The sequence below is a fragment of the Bombina bombina genome, chromosome 2 (genome assembly GCF_027579735.1).
Source record: "Bombina bombina isolate aBomBom1 chromosome 2, aBomBom1.pri, whole genome shotgun sequence".
In the NCBI taxonomy this organism is placed as follows: Eukaryota; Metazoa; Chordata; class Amphibia; order Anura; family Bombinatoridae; genus Bombina; species Bombina bombina.
In genome coordinates, this window is record NC_069500.1 from 314,350,553 (window position 1) to 314,370,630 (window position 20,078).

The window sequence follows — 20,078 nt, forward strand, 5'->3', positions numbered from 1 at the left end:
ATAAAAAAATAAGAAAAATGTGTGCAGTCTCTGAAATTAAATGCTTTAATGTATGACTTGAATGGTCAACATTTCATGTGATTGACACTAATGAACAGCTGAAAGTTATTACTATGTTACTAAGTTTAATGCTTCAGGTTAAGTCTTCTCATCTTGCCAGAGAGCCTACAGGTTTCCTTTTAAAAAAATCTGTGTTCTCAATGCCTTTACAAGATTAATCACAGATCATGTGCTTATTGATTGCTTTGGGGTAAAGTAAAAATAATGAAAGAGTGAAATTACAATGTATATTATGCACTCATTTTTCTTCTGTGAACAATGTATATGTTGTATAATTGTATATAACTATATCATTATTAAATAGTGATGTCGCGAATAGTTCGCCGGCGAATAGTTCCCGGTGAACATAGCTTGTTCGCGTTCGCCACGGCGGGCGAACATATGCGATGTTCGGTCCGCTCCCTATTCGTCATCATTGAGTAAACTTTGACCCTGTAACTCACAGTCAGCAGACACATTCCAGCCAATCAGCAGCAGACCCTCCCTCCCAGACCCTCCCACCTCCTGGACAGCATCCATTTTAGATTAATTCGGAAGCTGCATTCTTAGTGAGAGGAGGGACAGTGTAGCTGCTGCTGATTTAATAGGGAAATCGATAGCTAGGCTAGTGTATTCAGTGTCCACTACAGTCCTGAAGGACTCATCTGATCTCTGCTGTAAGGACAGCACCCCAAAAAGCCCTTTTTAGGGCTAGAACATCAGTCTGCTTTTTTTTTTTCCTGTGTAATCTAATTGCAGTTGCCTGCCTTCCAGCGTGTGTGTCAGGCTCACAGCGTATACTGTGCCCACTTGCCCAGTGCCACCACTCATATCTGGTGTAACAGTAGTGTACATTTAAAAAAAACAACACTTTTTTGACTGTGAAATAATAGCAGTCAGTTTCCTTCACACGTGTGCGTTTCAGTGCCTGCCAGGGCACAGTGTCACCCCAGTGCAACTCATATCTGGTGTAACAGTAGTGTACATTTAAAAAAAACAACACTTTTTTGACTGTGAAATAATAGCAGTCAGTTTCCTTCACACGTGTGCGTTTCAGTGCCTGCCAGGGCACAGTGTCACCCCAGTGCAACTCATATCTGGTGTAACAGTAGTGTACATTTAAAAAAAACAACACTTTTTTGACTGTGAAATAATAGCAGTCAGTTTCCTTCACACGTGTGCGTTTCAGTGCCTGCCTGCCAGGGCACAGTGTCACCCCAGTGCAACTCATATCTGGTGTAACAGTAGTGTACATTTAAAAAAAACAACACTTTTTTGAAAGTGAAATAATAGCAGTCAATTTCCTTCACACGTGTGCGTTTCAGTGCCTGCCAGGGCACAGTGTCACCCCAGTGTAACTCATATCTGGTGTAACAGTAGTGTAGATTTAAAAAAAACAACACTTTTTTGACTGTGAAATAATAGCAGTCAGTTTCCTTCACACTTGTGCGTTTCAGTTTCTGCCTGCCAGGGCACAGTGTCACCCCAGTGCAACTCATATCTGGTGTAACAGTAGTGTACATTTAAAAAAAAAAAAACACTTTTTTGACTGTGAAATAATAGCAGTCAGTTTCCTTCACACGTGTGCGTTTCAGTGCCTGCCAGGGCACAGTGTCACCCCAGTGCAACTCATATCTGGTGTAACAGTAGTGTACATTAAAAAAAAACAACACTTTTTTGACTGTGAAATAATAGCAGTCAGTTTCTTTCACACATGTGCGTTTCAGTGCCTGCCTGCCAGGGCACAGTGTCACCCCAGTGCAACTCATATCTGGTGTAACAGTAGTGTACATTTAAAAAAAACAACACTTTTTTGACTGTGAAATAATAGCAGTCAGTTTCCTTCACACTTGTGCGTTTCAGTGCCTGCCTGCCAGGGCACAGTGTCACCCCAGTGCAACTCATATCTGGTGTAACAGTAGTGTACATTTAAAAAAAAACAACACTTTTTTGACTGTGAAATAATAGCAGTCAGTTTCCTTCACACGTGTGCGTTTCAGTGCCTGCCAGGGCACAGTGTCACCCCAGTGCAACTCATATCTGGTGTAACAGTAGTGTACATTTAAAAAAAAAAAAATACAATTTTGACTGTAATAGATTGAATAGCAGTTAGTTGTCTGCAAGCGTGTGTGTCAGGCCTACAGCGTCAACTCTGCCAACTTCTGCCAGTGCACAGTGCCACTCATATCTGTTGTCACAGTAGCTTGCACGCTTAGTACCACTAATTGAAAAAAAAAAATGACAGGCAGAGGCAGGCCACCCCGCAGGGGCGGTCGTGGTTGTGGTGCTGTGATTCCCTTTGGCCCTAGAATAATGCCCAGTGTTCAGAGGCCACATACCCTGAACTCGAACAGTTCTGAGGACATAGTTGACTGGCTAACACAGGACACCCAATCTTCTACAGCTTCCGCTCGAAACCTTGATGCACCATCCTCCTCCAGCTTAGATTCGGGCACCTCTCAAGTTACTACTCGCCCGCCTGCTGCCACCACCAACACTAGCACCACAGCCGCTTCACTTGATCTGTCAGAGGAGTTATTTACACATCAGTTGGAAGAAATGAGGGATAGTGATGCGCAACCATTATTGCCAGAGGATGTAGATAACAGGGATATGTCTCAGTCAGACAGCATTACACACATGGACATACGGTGTGATGATGATGATGTTGTACCCGCTGCTGCTTCCTTTGCTGAGTTGTCAGATACAAGTGAAACGGTTGATGAGGACGATGCATCCGTGGATGTCACGTGGGTGCCCGCTAGAAGAGAAGAAGAAGAGGGGGAAAATTCAGATGGGGAGACAGAGAGGAGGAGGAGACGAGTTGGAAGCAGGGGGAGGTCATCGCAAGGAGCTAGTGGCACAGTCAGATAGCATGCATCGGCACCCGGGGTCAGCCAGACAGCACGCCAATCAACGCATGCTATTGCCACCACCAGAATGCCGTCATTGCAGAGCTCAGCAGTGTGGCATTTTTTTGTGTGTCTGCCTCTGACAACAGCGATGCCATTTGCAACTTGTGCCAAAAGATACTGAGTCGTGGGAAGTCCAACACCCACCTAGGTACAACTGCTTTGCGATGGCACATGATCGCACATCACAAACACCTATAGGATCAACACATGAGTACAAGCAGCACACAAACTCAAAGCCGCCATCCTCCTCCTGGTCCAGCATCTTCAGCCACGTCAACCACTGCTGTCCTCCTTGCCCCCTCTCAACCATCCGCCACTCCGTGTCTCGCCCTGAGCAGTTCCTGCTCATCTGCCCACAGTCAGGTGTCTGTTAAGGACATGTTTGAAGGTAAGAAGCTAATGTCACAAAGTCACCCCCTTGGCCGGCATCTGACAGCTGGCTTGTCTGAACTCTTAGCCCGCCAGCTTTTACCATACAAGCTGGTGGAGTCTGAGGCGTTCAAAAAATTTGTAGCTACTGGGACACTGCAGTGGAAGGTACCCGGCCGAAATTTCTTTGCACAAAAGGCAATCCCCAACCTGTACTCGATTGTGCAAAAGGAAGTAATGGCATGTCTGGCACACAGTGTTGGGGCAAGGGTCCATCTGACCACTGATACCTGGTCTGCAAAGCATGGTCAGGGCAGGTATATCACCTACACTGCGCATTGGGTAAACCTGCTGATGGCTGCCAAGCATGGAATGCGTGGCTCTGCAGAGGAGTTGGTGACACCGCCACGACTTGCAGGCAGGCCTGCTGCTACCTCCTCTACTCCTCCTACTCCATCCTCTTCCATAACCTCCTCGGCTGAGTCCTCTTCTGCTGCTGCGTCTTGCTCCACATCAACGGCACCCCCGCAGCTCCCCAGGTACTATTCCACATCCTGGATACGGCAGTGTCACGCCGTCTTGGGGTTGACTTGCCTGAAAGCAGAGAGTCACACCGGACCAGCACTCCTGTCCACCCTGAACGCACATGTGGATCAGTGGCTGACTCCGCACCAACTGGAGATAGGCAAAGTGGTTTGTGACAACAGAAGAAATTTGTTGGCGGCATTGAATTTGGGCAAGTTGACACATGTGCCGTGCATGGCACATGTGTGTAATCTGATCGTACAACACTTTGTGCATAAGTACCCAGGCTTACAGGACGTCCTGAAGCAGGCCAGGAAGGTGTGTGGCCATTTCAGGCGTTCCTACATGGCCATGGCACACTTTTCAGATATCAAGCGGCAAAACAACATGCCAGTAAGGCGCTTGATTTGCGACAGCCTGACATGTTGGAATTCAACACTCCTAATGTTCGACCGCCTGCTCCAACAAGAAAAAGCTGTTAATGACTATTTGTATGACCGAGGTGCTAGGACAGCCTCTGCGGAGCTGGGAATTTTTTTGCCACGTTACTGAACGCTCATGCGCAATTCCTGTAGGCTCATGCGTCCTTTTGTGGAGGTGACAAACCTAGTCAGTCGCACCGAAGGCACCATCAGCGACATCATACCATTTGTTTTCTTCCTGGAGCGTGCCCTGCGAAGAGTGCTGGATCAGGCCGTAGATGAGTGTGAAGAGGAAGAGTTGTGGTCAACATCACCACCAGAAACAGCCTTATCAGCATCGCTTACTGGACCTGCGGCAACACTGGAAGTGGATTGTGAGGAAGAGGAGTCAGAGGAGGAATGTGGCTTTGAGGAGGAGGAAGACCAACCACAACAGGCATCCCAGGGTGTTCGTTGTCACCTATCTGGTATCCGTGGTGTTGTACGTGGCTGAGGGGAAGAAGATACCTTCAGTGAGATCACTGAGGACGAGGAAAGGAACATGAGTAGCTCGGCATCCAACCTTTTGCAAATGGGGTCTTTCATGCTGTCGTGCCTGTTGAGGGACCCTCGTATAAAAAGGCTGAAGGAGAACGACCTGTACTGGGTGTCCACGCTACTAGACCCCCGGTATAAGCATAAAGTGCCTGAAATGTGACCGAATTACCGCAAGTCGGAAAGGATGCAGCAGTTCCAAAATAAATTAAAAAGTATGCTTTACACAGCGTATAAGAGTGATGTCACAGCACAACGGGAATCTAACAGGGGAAGAGGTGAAAGTAATGCTCCTCCTCCCACGACCACGCCGGCAAGGACAGGACACTTTACAGACGTGTTGTTGATGGAGGACATGCTGAGCTTTTTAAGTCCTACGCATCGCCACAGCCCTTCGAGGTCCACCCTCAGAGAATGACTCAACCAACAGGTAGCAGACTACCTCACCTTAACTGCAGATATCGACACTCTGAGGAGCGATGAACCCCTTGACTACTGGGTGTGCAGGCTTGACCTGTGGCCTGAGCTATCCCAATTTGCGATAGAACTTCTGGCCTGCCCCGCTTCAAGTGTCCTGTCAGAAAGGACCTTCAGTGCAGCAGGAGGTATTGTCACTGAGAAGAGAAGTCGCCTAGGTCAAAAAAAGTCTAGATTACCTCACCTTTATTAAGATGAATGAGGGATGGATCCCGAAGGGACTGACAGTGGGCAATACATTCGACTAAAAAAGGCCTGATGAGATTAGCTGCCTTGGGCTAAAAATGGTCCACACGCTGCTGTATTTTATCTCTGAATGCCGGATGACTTGCATGACTTATCCGCCACCAACTAGGTTTCAAGCCGCAATGTTTTAGGGCACTTTCTGCCTGGGAAACAAACATCAATTTTTCTGGCTGCTGCTACAGCAGCGGCTGCAACAATACCTAATTTTTCAGGCATGTGTACATGCCTAATTTTTCTGGCCTCTGGTGCTGCACTGTGGCTTCAAAAACCAAACCAAAAAAAAGGCACATAACAGGGATTAAACTGATAGGAATAGTACTACTTAACACACCACTCCTATCTGGTGGCACATTAGATTGCATGAGCAGTGCCCCAAATTTGAAGTAGGAGGTCCCTAAAATCGGTTCCTATAATCGATGCCATATACACGTCCCCTGATAGGGGACGTAATAGGGATTAAACTGATAAGAATAGAACTACTTAACACACCACTCCTATCTGGTGGCACATTAGATTGCACGCGCAGTGCCCCAAATTTGAAGTAGGAGGACCGACCAAGCATCTTTTTCCATCTCCCGGTTCCTAAAATCAATGCCATATACACGTCCCCTGATAGGGGACGTAACAGGGATAAACTGATAAGAATAGTACTACTTAACACACCACTCCTATCTGGTGGCACATTAGATTGCACGCGCAGTGCCCCAAATTTGAAGTAGGAGGACCAACCAAGCATCTTTTTCCATCTCCCGGTTCCTAAAATCGATGCCATATACACGTCCCTGGATAGGGGACGTAACAGGGATTAAACTGATAGGAATAGTACTACTTAACACACCTTATAATAATGCAGAGAGAGGCAACGCAGAGAGGGGAGTCTGAAGAAGAGGCGTCAGAGGAGGAAGGTGGCTTTGAGGAGGTGGAAGACCAAACACAGCAGGCGTCCCAGTGGGCTTGTTGTCACCTTTCGGGGACCCTTGGTGTTGTACATAGCTGGGTGGAGGAAGAGACCTTCAATGACATCAGTGAGGATAAGGATCCAACCTTGTGCAAATGGGGAGTTTGCGGTTGTGCAAATGGACTGTTTGTGGTTGTTTGCGGTGCGTTAAACGGGGAGTTTGGTCTGTCACTGTGAAGCGGGCGTAACCCTTACACTACCTGATCGATACAAAATCATACCTGATGTTTTAAAGCACGTTATTCCAAACAATTTAGGAATGTTAGGGGATTTATGCCCTTTATGGATTAAAACCAGACTCTGCATCAACTATGTAATTTTCCATGGGAGTTTTGCCATGGATCCCCCTCCGGCATGCCACAGTCCAGGTGTTAGTCCCCTTGAAACAACTTTTCCATCACTATTGTGGCCAGAAAGAGTCCCTGTGGGTTTTAAAATTCACCTGCCTCTTGAAGTCTATGGTGGTTCCCCCGGTTCGCCCGTTCGCAAACTTTTGCGGAAGTTCCCGTTCGCCGTTCGCGAACGCAAATTTTTATGTTTGCGACATCACTATTATTAAATGATTTATACTATGCCTTTAAACATTTAAACAATGTATACTGTTTTTCTTAAAATAAAATATCAAAATATTGCTCCATATGTACCAATAAAAGATGATGATTTCTTCTAAACATAGATAACTTTCTTTTTTCCTTTGTCAATGACTTGAAGTAAATCAACTCTCTCCTTTGCTGGGCAATTGATATAATAAATAATTGATAATAAAGTTCTACTACTGGTCGTGTGTGTAAATAACACTCACTGGGTTCATTTACTAAGTGGATTAGGCTGTTTTAAACCCCTTACAGCATTCATCAGTCAAAAATAAATTACCCCAACTTGTTTATTTGGGGTGATTGACAAAAGTGGTGCTGAACAAGGACAGATTAGTACAATGGTAACTACGGGCATCAGATGTACAGTGTCCACTGCCGGCCCCCGGCAAAGTAGAATTGACAGGTTCCAAAGTTGGGGAGCGAGTCCATCTGTCTTTTAGTACATCCAGCCCAACTGTACTAATCTTATTTATTTATTTATTGTTTTTTAATAATTCACTGCAATCTTTTTTCTGTTGTGTAATTCTCATTTCCTGATCTATAATAGAAGTTGCTAAATAGATATGAAGCATTTCCAAAATGTTTAGATTTATTCAGTATAACATTTGGTCTGATGAAGGGGTGAACATCCGAAACGTCACTTGTTTATATGGAATAAAACACTTTTTATTTCACCTATATCAAGTCCAGTGAGTTCTTGTGTTATAACTTGGAGATATATATATACAGGGAGTGCAGAATTATTAGGCAAGTTGTATTTTTGAGGATTAATTTTATTATTGAACAACAACCATGTTCTCAATGAACCCAAAAAACTCATTAATATCAAAGCTGAATAGTTTTGGAAGTAGTTTTTAGTTTGTTTTTAGTTATAGCTATTTTAGGGGGATACCTGTGTGTGCAGGTGAATATTACTGTGCATAATTATTAGGCAACTTAACAAAAACAGATTTATACCCATTTCAATTATTTATTTTTACCAGTGAAACCAATATAACATCTCAACATTCACAAATATACATTTCTGACATTCAAAAACAAAACAAAAACAAATCAGTGACCAATATAGCCACCTTTCTTTGCAAGGACACTCAAAAGCCTGCCATCCATGGATTCTGTCAGTGTTTTGATCTGTTCACCATCAACATTGCGTGCAGCAGCAACCACAGCCTCCCAGACACCGTTCAGAGAGGTGTACTGTTTTCCCTCCTTGTAAATCTCACATTTGATGATGGACCACAGGTTCTCAATGGGGTTCAGATCAGGTGAACAAGGAGGCCATGTCATTAGATTTTCTTCTTTTATACCCTTTCTTGCCAGCCATGCTGTGGAGTACTTGGACGCGTGTGATGGAGCATTGTCCTGCATGAAAATCATGTTTTTCTTGAAGGATGCAGACTTCTTCCTGTACCACTGCTTGAAGAAGGTGTCTTCCAGAAACTGGCAGTAGGACTGGGAGTTGAGCTTGACTCCATCCTCAACCCGAAAAGGCCCCACAAGCTCATCTTTGATGATACCAGCCCAAACCAGTACTCCACCTCCACCTTGCTGGCGTCTGAGTCGGACTGGAGCTCTCTGCCCTTTACCAATCCAGTCACGGCCCATCCATCTGGCCCATCAAAACGCACTCTCATTTCATCAGTCCATAAAACCTTAGAAAAATCAGTCTTGAGATATTTCTTGGCCCAGTCTTGACGTTTCAGCTTGTGTGTCTTGTTCAGTGGTGGTCGTCTTTCAGCCTTTCTTACCTTGGCCATGTCTCTGAGTATTGCACACCTTGTGCTTTTGGGCACTCCAGTGATGTTGCAGCTCTGAAATATGGCCAAACTGGTGGCAAGTGGCATCTTGGCAGCTGCACGCTTGACTTTTCTCAGTTCATGGGCAGTTATTGGTTTTTCCACACGCTTCTTGCGACCCTGTTGACTATTTTGAATGAAACGCTTGATTGTTCGATGATCACGCTTCAGAAGCTTTGCAATTTTAAGAGTGCTACATCCCTCTGCAAGATATCTCACTATTTTTGACTTTTCTGAGCCTGTCAAGTCCTTCTTTTGACCCATTTTGCCAAAAGAAAGGAAGTTGCCTAATAATTATGCACACCTGATATAGGGTGTTAATGTCATTAGACCACACCACCCCTTCTCATTACAGAGATGCACATCACCTAATATGCTTAATTGGTAGTAGGCTTTCGAGCCTATACAGCTTGGAGTAAGACAACATGCATAAATAGGATGATGTGGTCAAAATACTAATTTGCCTAATAATTCTGCACTCCCTGTATATATATATATATATATATATATATATATATATACACATAAACACTGTGAATCATGCAATATCTTGAAACTTGAGATTTCTATGTTCTTCACTTAGAATAGTATTTTATTTTTACTTTAAATATATATCTATAAATATATATATATATATATATATATATGTGTGTGTGTATATATATATATATTTATATACATATATATATATATATATATATATATATATATATATATACTCTATTTGTCTATCAATATATAGGTATAGATATTTTACAATATATATATATTTAAAAAATAAAAATAATATTTTTTCTCTCAGGTATTTAAAGCATTCCTAACACACCTTCAGCTTTAGCGCAGTTGGCCTAGCGTACCTTTAGGTTAGCACACAGAAAAAAAAAAAGAAAAGGCTTTTTATCGCACCCATTAGAAGTTTATGGTGAGAGGGAGTTAGCGTGGTTGCAATATCCGACTTCCAAATGTTAGCACACCTGAGTATTTTGCTTGCTTGCTAAAGTTTTACTTTCAACTTTGTAATACCTGTGCTAACATAGGAGCACTATCGATTTACCTTGAGCGCAGTTAGTGCTAATCTTGTATTCGAGGCCAGTGTTTGGTAACCAGCCATATCTTACATTTTTAGTTCAGTATTTTAATTCTCATTGGCTTTATGTCTGCATTCCCCCTCTCCATCTCTTGTATCCATTAAGCATCACTCTTTCTCCCTGCTTACTCCGTCACACAAATTTACTCTCACATATAGAGGCCTATTTATCAAAGCCTCAACTGAAAATACGCTGGAATTCCGCGTCGTAATTGTCGCGAGATTGATCCGCCATAATTATCAAAGCGTCAAGATAGTCAAATGAAATTTGTGAGGTAACATACGATCCCACGATCTCAATCCGATGCAGATCAATGCGAGTTGAAAACCTGTGGAATTCAAGCTGAATTGTGTTCATTAGCCTTCCTATTCGACATTATTTAAAGCTCTTACAAAGTTATCAAAAATTCAGCAGTTATGCTCGCGTCTTTTCCAACGCAGCGTACCTAGTTTTCATTCCACCACCCTTGAGGTCGCGGATGCCATAGAACTCAATGGAAGTCGGAAAAGACTGAAATCTTATGTTCGATGCTGCAAGACAATGAAGCATATCACCTAATAAAAGTCAATTACAAACTATTAAATATGTATACCCTTCAAAAATCAAACAATATTATTGCTCCACATTTGGTGCACTAGTAGATATAGGGATAAAAATGAAAAATACATTACTACTTATGGATTATGTTACAAATTTGTCTTTCATTACAAACCAAGGGGACAATATTATTTCTACATATTTGGTGCAAAGTTTTGCCCCAAACTTGTTGCACTAATAGATATAGAGATAAAAATTAAATAAATACACAACATAATGTAGCTAACTTCCTTTTTATTTTTTTTAAAAATCTATGTGCATCATGTTTAAGCCATGTAATACAAGTCCCACTCTCCACTTCGCGCCATATTTGACTCAACACTTTTCGCACCAATTATGATGCAAACTCCTAAATAACCCACACACTAGTTTATTTTTCCACCACTTTTGATTGGAATATGCATAATCACATGATTTTTGACATCAGCCAATCTGATTCAAATATACATTATAAACTATCACTAACAAATCAAATTGCTCAATACTTCTGTCATTGATCACTCATCCGAACTTGTAAGTGTCATTTGTTACATTGTGTATTATACTTTGAAAGTATGTAGTTGGGTATTAATGATAAACATTGATGCTGACATTAGGACATGCAGTGTAATATTTTAGACAAGGATTTTAAAATTCGAATTGATGTTTTTTCAATAAAATCTTAATCTGATAGCTCAGATGGATAGCCCACCTAACTTTAAACTGTCATGATTCAGATACAGCAGAAATTAAATTCACCTCTTTACAGTCATGATATGTTCAGTGTATTTCTTCCTTCTCTTGAATTTCTTTTTCAGTAAGAAATGTCGTCTTTAATGCCAGGCCATTTTATAACACCTGTGAAGGGGTGGTTTTTAAAAATAGATCAGCAATCAGGAGGGGTTAGACAGGTGCCGAGAAAAAAACTGGCCCAGCTCTTAAAGGGACAAGAGACCCCAAAATATTATTTCAAAATTTGGATAGAACATACACTTTTAAACAACTTTCCAATTTACTTCTATTATCAAATTTGCTTCATTCTCTTGTTATCCTTTGCTGAAGGAACAACATTGCACTACTGGCAGCTAGCTGAACACATCTATTTGGCCAATCACAAGAGACAAATGTGTGCAGGCACCAATTAGCAGCTAGATCCCACTAGTGCAACTTCAATTTTCACTTTCCTATCCCTTTAAAATAGCCATAGATTTCAAATAAATACATATGAAACTCTGATTATATGTTATATTTCAAATTATTCCTGCTCAGAATAATAATACATTTACAATACAGGTGGCCCTCGGTTTAGGATGGTTCAATTTGCGCCGTTTTAGAATAATGCCCTTTTTCCCCAGTTATGTGACTGCTTTTGAAAAGCATTGACTGCTATTGAATGCATTAGCACATGCATACATTAAAATAGCCAGTAGTTGGAGCTGTCCGCTTGTGTTGCAGCAAACACATGCAAAGAAAAGCAAGCCAGACGTGATTAATGGATCAGCTTTCAAAGGAACAAGATCTAGCAGCCAATTCCCTTAGCTGCAGAAAAAGGCAAGTAAAAAAACGTTTTTCTTCATTAAACTTAGTTTGATGATGATACAGTCTGTTGTGTGATTATTTTGTTTTTGTTCATTAAATTTAGATTGATGATGATACAGTCTGTGTTTGTGTGATAATTTTATTAGGTGCGGTTTAGCAAATGTTTTTGTTTATTAAACTTAGTTTGATGATGATACAATCTATATTATTTGGTTTATAATGCTGTTTAGCATTTAAAGTCTTCATTTCAAAGCTTTAAAAATAATGTATTAGGTGTTACTTATGTCAATTTTGAGAGGGGCCTGGAACCTAACTCCCTCACTTCCCATTGACTTACATTATAAACTGGGTTTCAATTTACAACGGTTTCGATTTACAACCATTCCTTCTGGAACCTAACCCCGGCGTAAAATGAGGGCTACCTGTATATACATATAGTGGTATAAATAAACACAGAGATATGACAGAAAACATTGTTTAGAACAAAAAAAGGAACTTCGGGACATGTAAATATGTTTGCAAAAGATTTCTGACATAGCACACAAAAACACACACATATATATATATATATATATATATATATATATATATATATATATATATATATATATATGTGTGTGTGTGTGTATATACATGCTAAAATATGTATGTTCAATCTTAAAAAGAATTCTAATAATTCACTCTCTACTTTGCACCAAATATGTCGCTACTTGCTATATTTGCAATTAGTCCTGCTCAGAAAAAGAATACATTTACACTATATACAATAATGTGCTAAAGAGAAATGTGCTTTTTCATGGACAGTATTGAAATGGTATAAATAAAGTTGGGAAAAGCCTGAATAGCCTCAACATCGATGACTGTTAGTTAACACCAGTCCGATGCTCTTTGCACCGTACTTGACTCGCGTGTTTTTGACGGCTTTTTTTATAAATAAGAAGATCATATTCAGATCCGCGGCCGCAATGTTTGGCGAGCGTTTTGATGCCCGCGAATGCAACATAGTTGACGCTTTGATGAATAGGCCTCTTAGTCACACCAGTCATAAGACATTGTAACGGTTTTGTTATATGAATTAATATTTTTGGTATATGAATAAAGATTTTTTTCTTAAAATAATCACTGGTCCACTAACCAAAGGGCCACATATACCTGATCTCTTATTCTACTTTTTGAAACCAATACAGTTTTCGTTGCTACTGAAAGCAGCATCCTATATTATATCTGCAATATGCAAATGTGAAATGGTTATTTGCAATATGAGTATATTTTGCAATACAAGTATCTTTAACTGCCTATAAGATATATAAGGAAAAAGGCAACATCTTAATATCCAGACGTTGAGATAATATAACCATCAAATTGTCAAGGAGTGTATGGAATTCATTATAAAAGTAGAAGATGAATTAGTATGTTGAGTGAATGTATTAGCTAATTTTCCTGAGTCAATAATGTGGTTTTGGAATCAATTCCAAGTCTTGCAACTTTTTTTTAAAATAATCTTTGGAAGATAACCAACTTGATTTTGTTTCTTTTTGGTGATGGAATTCCGATTATGTATTACTTAAGATTAAAATAAGTAGATTTGGATATATATCATTCTCTAGAAATTATTTTTGAGCTTGCTATGTGAAAAAGTTATTTATCTCAAACTATTTTTTACACATTAATGCGATGCTGAGTTTGTAATATATACCTTGGGGAAGCTGTCTCTGAATTTATAGTTGCTAGAAGTGAATTTGTTTTTCTTGAATTGTTCAGTAAAAATAGCTGTAGTGAATTTTTTTGTTTTCATTTGTGTTGTAGATTCATTGATAATATTATATGAATAAATACCAGTAATAATTCAATAATATTTTTTTTCCAGGTATAGCATATTTGAATGGAATGTGTAGCGAGAAAAGAAAATGTATTATTGCAGAAGACAACGGTCTGAATCTTGCATTTACTATTGCTCATGAAATGGGTCACAAGTGAGTATACTTAAAATAGAGTTAAAATCACATCTCTACTTTTATAGATGTTTTGTTTAAATTGATAGTGTAATAGAGAGACTTAAATAAAAGGAAATATAAAAGTAATCTTAAAACGCCAAAGATATTATTACATTGTTTTTTTATTTTGAGGGCCTAATGATCAAAAACTCACCGGCGTGAAATCTTTCAATTTTTTTTTTATTTTTTTTTAGCATTATACTGTAATGAAGGTATCTCACCTTTACACCCAGAACTCTGCACAGCTAGATACAAATCTCTCAGTGTTAACTTTGTCTTTCTAAAATATTTGAGGGCCCTCACAGTTCTGGCAAACATTCTTAGATAATCTTACCAAAGAGGAAGGCGCTTTAGATCATAAGGCCCTAAATGTGAAAAAAGTGCTTAAAATAAAGGATATTTATATCACTATGTGTTCTGGATATTTATAATACTCCTCGTTTCAATAACATGTAAAAAATATAAAACAGAAAACACACAATAGTATAGTACAGTCCAAAAACAACAAATTATATCCTGTGCCAAAAGTGTACTGACTATTCTAAGAGCTATGATCAGCTCTAATATGTGTAGCAGACCTGTATACTACCCTGGCAGGCACAATATGGTGCAATAAAAGCACTATAGATCAATTGTCAATTCAGTAGTAAAACTGTTAGTAAATTAAAATAACACTAACTTAACATTTACTCTGGGATTTATGAAGCCAAAATAATGTGGGGCACTTTCAACTGGTACTTCTGGCTTGAAGTCCCTTCTCCTCTCTGTAATTTCCTGGCTTTAAGAAAATATATTGTACCAGTGATTTCTGTTCCAGACTGCCCTGCTGCTTCTCCATAGCCCCAATGAATTGGCCAAATCCTGCATTCAGGTTGCCAAAATTCTGCAGTCCAGACCACAAACCATGCTCCTGTCCCAGTTTTTTTTTTGTGGGATTATGTTGGAAAGTATATAAATATGTCAGATATATTGCAGTGACAAATAGACACTTCTCTGCTATCTAATCTGTCTTTCTGTATTTTACATAAGTTGTACTTTGCAAATTAGTTGTACACTTGTATTGTTGCCAGGCTACTGGCAAATAAAAATTAGAGTTAAAATCAATCCTTTTTGGTAGCTCTTTAACAACACAGCAGGTAGTCTTAAAAAAAGCTACACCACTTGATCAGTACTACTTCCTTTGGGTCTTGAGATATCAATTTTAGATGTTCTAATTTCACGGGTTACCAGTAAAGAGCTGACATATGACTGCTATTATAGTGAGGAAGAAATATGTTCATAAATAAATGATAAAAATCATAAACTTGTTTAAAACTCTTAGCAAATTCCTTATATATATCCAAGGGGGGGGGGGGGGCTCAGTGGTTACCAACAACCCAAATAAAAGGGTTCAGTTCTATGAATCTGAGTTTCTCTCTAGACATTATAGCACATTTATTACAGGTACTCAGATTAAACATCCCTTACAGCCATGGGTTTCTGACCAGGGGAAAGGAGAACAAATGTTTTAAAATGACCTGGTGATGATGTATACAAGCTATTCTCTCCTACTACACCTGTAGACTCTGATATTATTTTGTTTAGGGCATATCCCCCCTCCCCTTGAAAATATATGTGGAACCTCCATTGAAAGTAATTCCCCCTTAGAGTCCCCTGACACTTTGTTTTTTCTTGCAAATAATTTTCCTACACCCAAATGACCCAAAAATAACCTTTCCCACACAAGAGACCACAGCAATTGAAGGGACCGTTCTATCATGGCTCTTTCTATCCAGCAAAACTCCTGAAACCTATAACTATAGGTAATTTCTTACACTAATGATTTCAGCTTTAATCATTGGTTTCTTCATTCATATACTTCATTTAATACTTATCTTAATGTCCAAAAATGCTGTTATTCTATCTTAAATTTTGCCATTGATTCTCATTTTAAAGGGACACTAAAGTCAAAATAAACGTTTATGATTCAGATAGACCATGCAGTTTTAAGACACTTTCCAATTTACTTCCATTATCAAATGTTGCACTATCTTTTTATATTCACACTTTCTGGAGAACAAGATCCTACTTGTGAACAAGCTCACACGGTATATGTATACTAGTCCATGATTGGCTGATGTCTGCCACATGATACAGGGGGCTGGAAAATGGGAGAAAAAATAAATTTGTAAGAATAAAATATGCTGCTTATTGTATTGTCTTTTTATGTTGTACTTGTTGATTGTGTAATTCCGCTGCATTGAGTGGTCCTTTAAGTATCTTACAGACACAACATTTTTCCTATGCCTTAAAATATAATGACTCTCGGCTTCATTTATATATATATATATATATATATATATATATATATATATATTATATAAAATAATGATTTTTGAAGTACTTTAAAAGACACTTTAAAAAGAGGTGGCTTTAGGGAGTTCTCCCCCTCCTTAAATTTCATTAGCAGTATACCCTCAGATTGTTATTATACGCCTGGCAAGTAAAGGCAAGTAATTACACAGATTTTGTACTTTAGAAAAGAGTAGAGGAGGAATATTTTAGACGTGCCTAAGGAATATAAATCCTTTAAAAGTGATACATAAATGATTTGTTTAATATGTGAAAATTATAGTTAATGGGTAATAGAGGAAACTATGATTTAGGATATTTGCAGGAAGCAATAAATCAAACAAAATGTTTCTTCTTTCTCGGTAGTATGAAGCTAGTTAATGATAACAGTAATAATATCCAAAAAATGATTAGAAGATCAAAACATGACAGCTTAAATGGAAGAGTATTGGGTTTGGAGAAATCACAAGTATGTGTATCTCTAATATTTCACTGTGTAATTTGACATGTTTTATTTTACATATTACTATAATGCATTTTATCTCTACTTGAATATGTGTCCAAGAGCCTTTTAGTTTATATCGTTTTTACAGAGCTGAATACAATGGATTTAGCATGCTCCTGGCCACTTTAGGATTAGCAGGAGTTCTCTTGAGGGCAGGTATGCATTATCAATGAGATCTATAGACACCTGAAGCATAGGATATGTAGCTTTTTTCCAAAAATAAAAGTATCACAATCACCAACACCTTTAAAATTAAGAATGAGTGAACAAATGTAGCTTTCCTTTTGTATATGATTAAAGTTAATAATTGGTAGAAATATGATGTCCACAGGGAAAAATCCCCTCCCCCCTTTAAACAAATGGTTTTTAAAACATAATTTTAAATTTATTAACTCAGTATTTTAAATGTTTGCTCACAGAAGAAATACAATGATAAATATTTTTAGTGAATATATATACAGGTGGCCCTCGTTTTACAACGGTTCAATTTACACCATTTCAGAATAACAACCTTTTTTTTCCAGTCATGTGACTGCTATTGAAAAGCATTGAGAAGCAGTGCATTTATTAAAATAGACAGTAGGTGTAGCTGTCCGCTTGTGTTGCAGCAAAGCCAAGCAAGCTGAAATTAATCAGTTTAACCAGACCTGAGCTATAGAGCAGATTTCAAAGGAACAAGAGCGTCCTGTCTAAAAATCAGTCCGGATTGGAATGCATAGAAAGAACTGTTTGCAGAAAAATGAAAGTAAAGTGTGTGTTGTGTGATTATTTTATTAGGTTTATAATGCTGTGTAGCAAATGTTTTTGTTCATTTAACTTAGTTTAATTATATATTCTGTGTTGTGTGATTATTTTATTAGGTTTATAATGTTGTTTAGCATTTAAAGTCTTAATTTGAAAGCTTTAAAAATAATGTATTAGGTGTTACTTATGACAATTTTGAGAGGGGCCTGGAACCTATCTCCCTCACTTCCCATTGACTTACATTGTAAACTGGGTTTCAATTTACAATGGTTTCGATTTACAACCATTCCTTCTGGAACCTAACCCTGGCGTAAACTGAGGGCTACCTGTATATATATATCACATTGATTGCAGTATTCAGATTCTCCTTCTGAGAATTCTTAAGGGGATACTCTACAATTGCAGCAATACGTAAATGCTTAATAGGTCCAGTTCCTTAGAAATGAATACATATACTGGAAAATCAGTATTTAACTTTTTCACTGCAATTAGGTCAGTGCAAGAGTTTTTTTTTTTTACATTTAGCTCCAGCAAGACAAGGCATATTCAAAGGGTATTTCAAGGGTTTTATTCTAAACTGCTGTTCAATAGCAAATCCTTTATATTTTGTTGACAAAGGATCACTAAATAGTGTAGAATTTAATAATTGACAAATGTACAATAAAAATACAATGCAATAGCACTTTGAATTTGAAAGGAAGAGAAGAATATTTTCTGTCAAATTTCAAACTTAATCCAATTTTCCCTCTCCCTGTATGATGTGAGAACCATCAGCCAATGACAAATTAAATATATGTATATACTGCGTGCTTTTGCACATGCTCAGTAGGAGCTGAAGTCTTTGAAAGTGTGTATATAAAAAAGAATGTGCACATTTTGATAATGGAAGTAACTGAAAAGTTGTTGTTTTTTTAAATTGTGTGCTTTATCTGAATCATGAAACCTTAGTGTGCTTATGAAAAGTGTATTTTATTATACATTTAATATACAGCTATTGATTGCTTGATGTTCATTGATGTATACTAGAAGTCACCTATAACATCTGCCTTCATTGTCCATGTGATCTCCTTAAATGCTTCCTTTCTCCAACATTGGTGTGTCCGGTCCACGGCGTCATCCTTACTTGTGGGATATTCTCTTCCCCAACAGGAAATGGCAAAGAGTCCCAGCAAAGCTGGTCACATAATCCCTCCTAGGCTCCGCCCACCCCAGTCATTCTCTTTGCTGTTGCACAGGCAACATCTCCACGGAGATGGTTAAGAGTTTTTTGGTGTTTAAATGTAGTTTTATTCTTCTATCAAGTGTTTGTTATTTTAAAATAGTGCTGGTATGTACTATTTACTCTGAAACAGAAAAGGATGAAGATTTCTGTTTGTAAGAGGAAGATGATTTTAGCAGACAGTAACTAAAATCGATTGCTGTTTCCACACAGGACTGTTGAGATGAAGTAACTTCAGTTGGGGGAAACAGTTAGCAGTCTTTTCTGCTTAAGGTATGACTAGCCATATTTCTAACAAGACCATGTAATGCTGGAAGGCTGTCATTTCCCCTCATGGGGACCGGTAAGCCATTTTCTTAGTTAAACATAAAAGAATAAAGGGCTTCAAAAAGGGCTTAAAAACTGGTAGACATTTTTCTGGGCTAAAACAATTGCTTTACTAGGCATATTATGCAGATTCTAACTAATTATTGGTATTATAATCTTGGGGAACGTTTAGAAAAACGGCAGGCACTGTGTTGGACACCTTTTTCAGATGGGGGCCTTTCTAGTTATAAACAGAGCCTCATTCTGGGACTGTATAGGGGTTAAATGTAAAAACGGCTCCGGTTCCGTTAATTTAAGGGTTAAAGCTCTGAAATTTGGTGTGCAATACTTTTAATGCTTTAAGACACTGTGGTGAAATTTTGGTGAATTTTGAACAATTCCTTCATACTTTTTCACATATTCAGTAATAAAGTGTTTTCAGTTTGAAATTTAAAGTGACAGTAACGGTTTTATTTTAAAACGTTTTTTGTGCTTTGTTGACAAGTTTAAGCCTGTTTAACATGTCTGTACCATCAGATAAGCTATGTTCTATATGTATGAAAGCCAATGTGTCTCCCCATTTAAATTTATGTGATAATCGTGCCATAGTGTCCAAACAAAGTAAGGACAGTAATGCAACAGATAATGATATTGCCCAAGATGATTCCTCAAATGAGGGGAGTAAACATGATACTACATCATCCCCTACTGTGTCTACACCAGTTATGCCCACACAGGAGGCCCCTAGTACATCTAGTGCGCCAATACTTATTACCATGCAACAATTAACGGCTGTAATGGATAACTCCATAGCAAATCTTTTATCCAAAATGCCTACTTATCAGAGAAAGCGCGATTGCTCTGTTTTAAACACTGAAGAGCAAGAGGACGCTGATGAT

The 20,078-nt window shown here is 38.7% G+C and overlaps 1 protein-coding gene across 1 annotated transcript in view; it reads left to right on the forward strand.

Moving 5' to 3' along the window:
• The window catches only part of ADAMTS19 (ADAM metallopeptidase with thrombospondin type 1 motif 19), a 574,573-nt gene that overhangs the window by 186,930 nt on the left and 367,565 nt on the right, over positions 1-20,078 (forward strand). Inside the window, exon 8 of the mRNA XM_053701647.1 lies at positions 13,948-14,053. Coding sequence (XP_053557622.1) covers positions 13,948-14,053 — 106 coding nt within the window. The remainder of the gene's footprint in view (positions 1-13,947; positions 14,054-20,078) is intronic.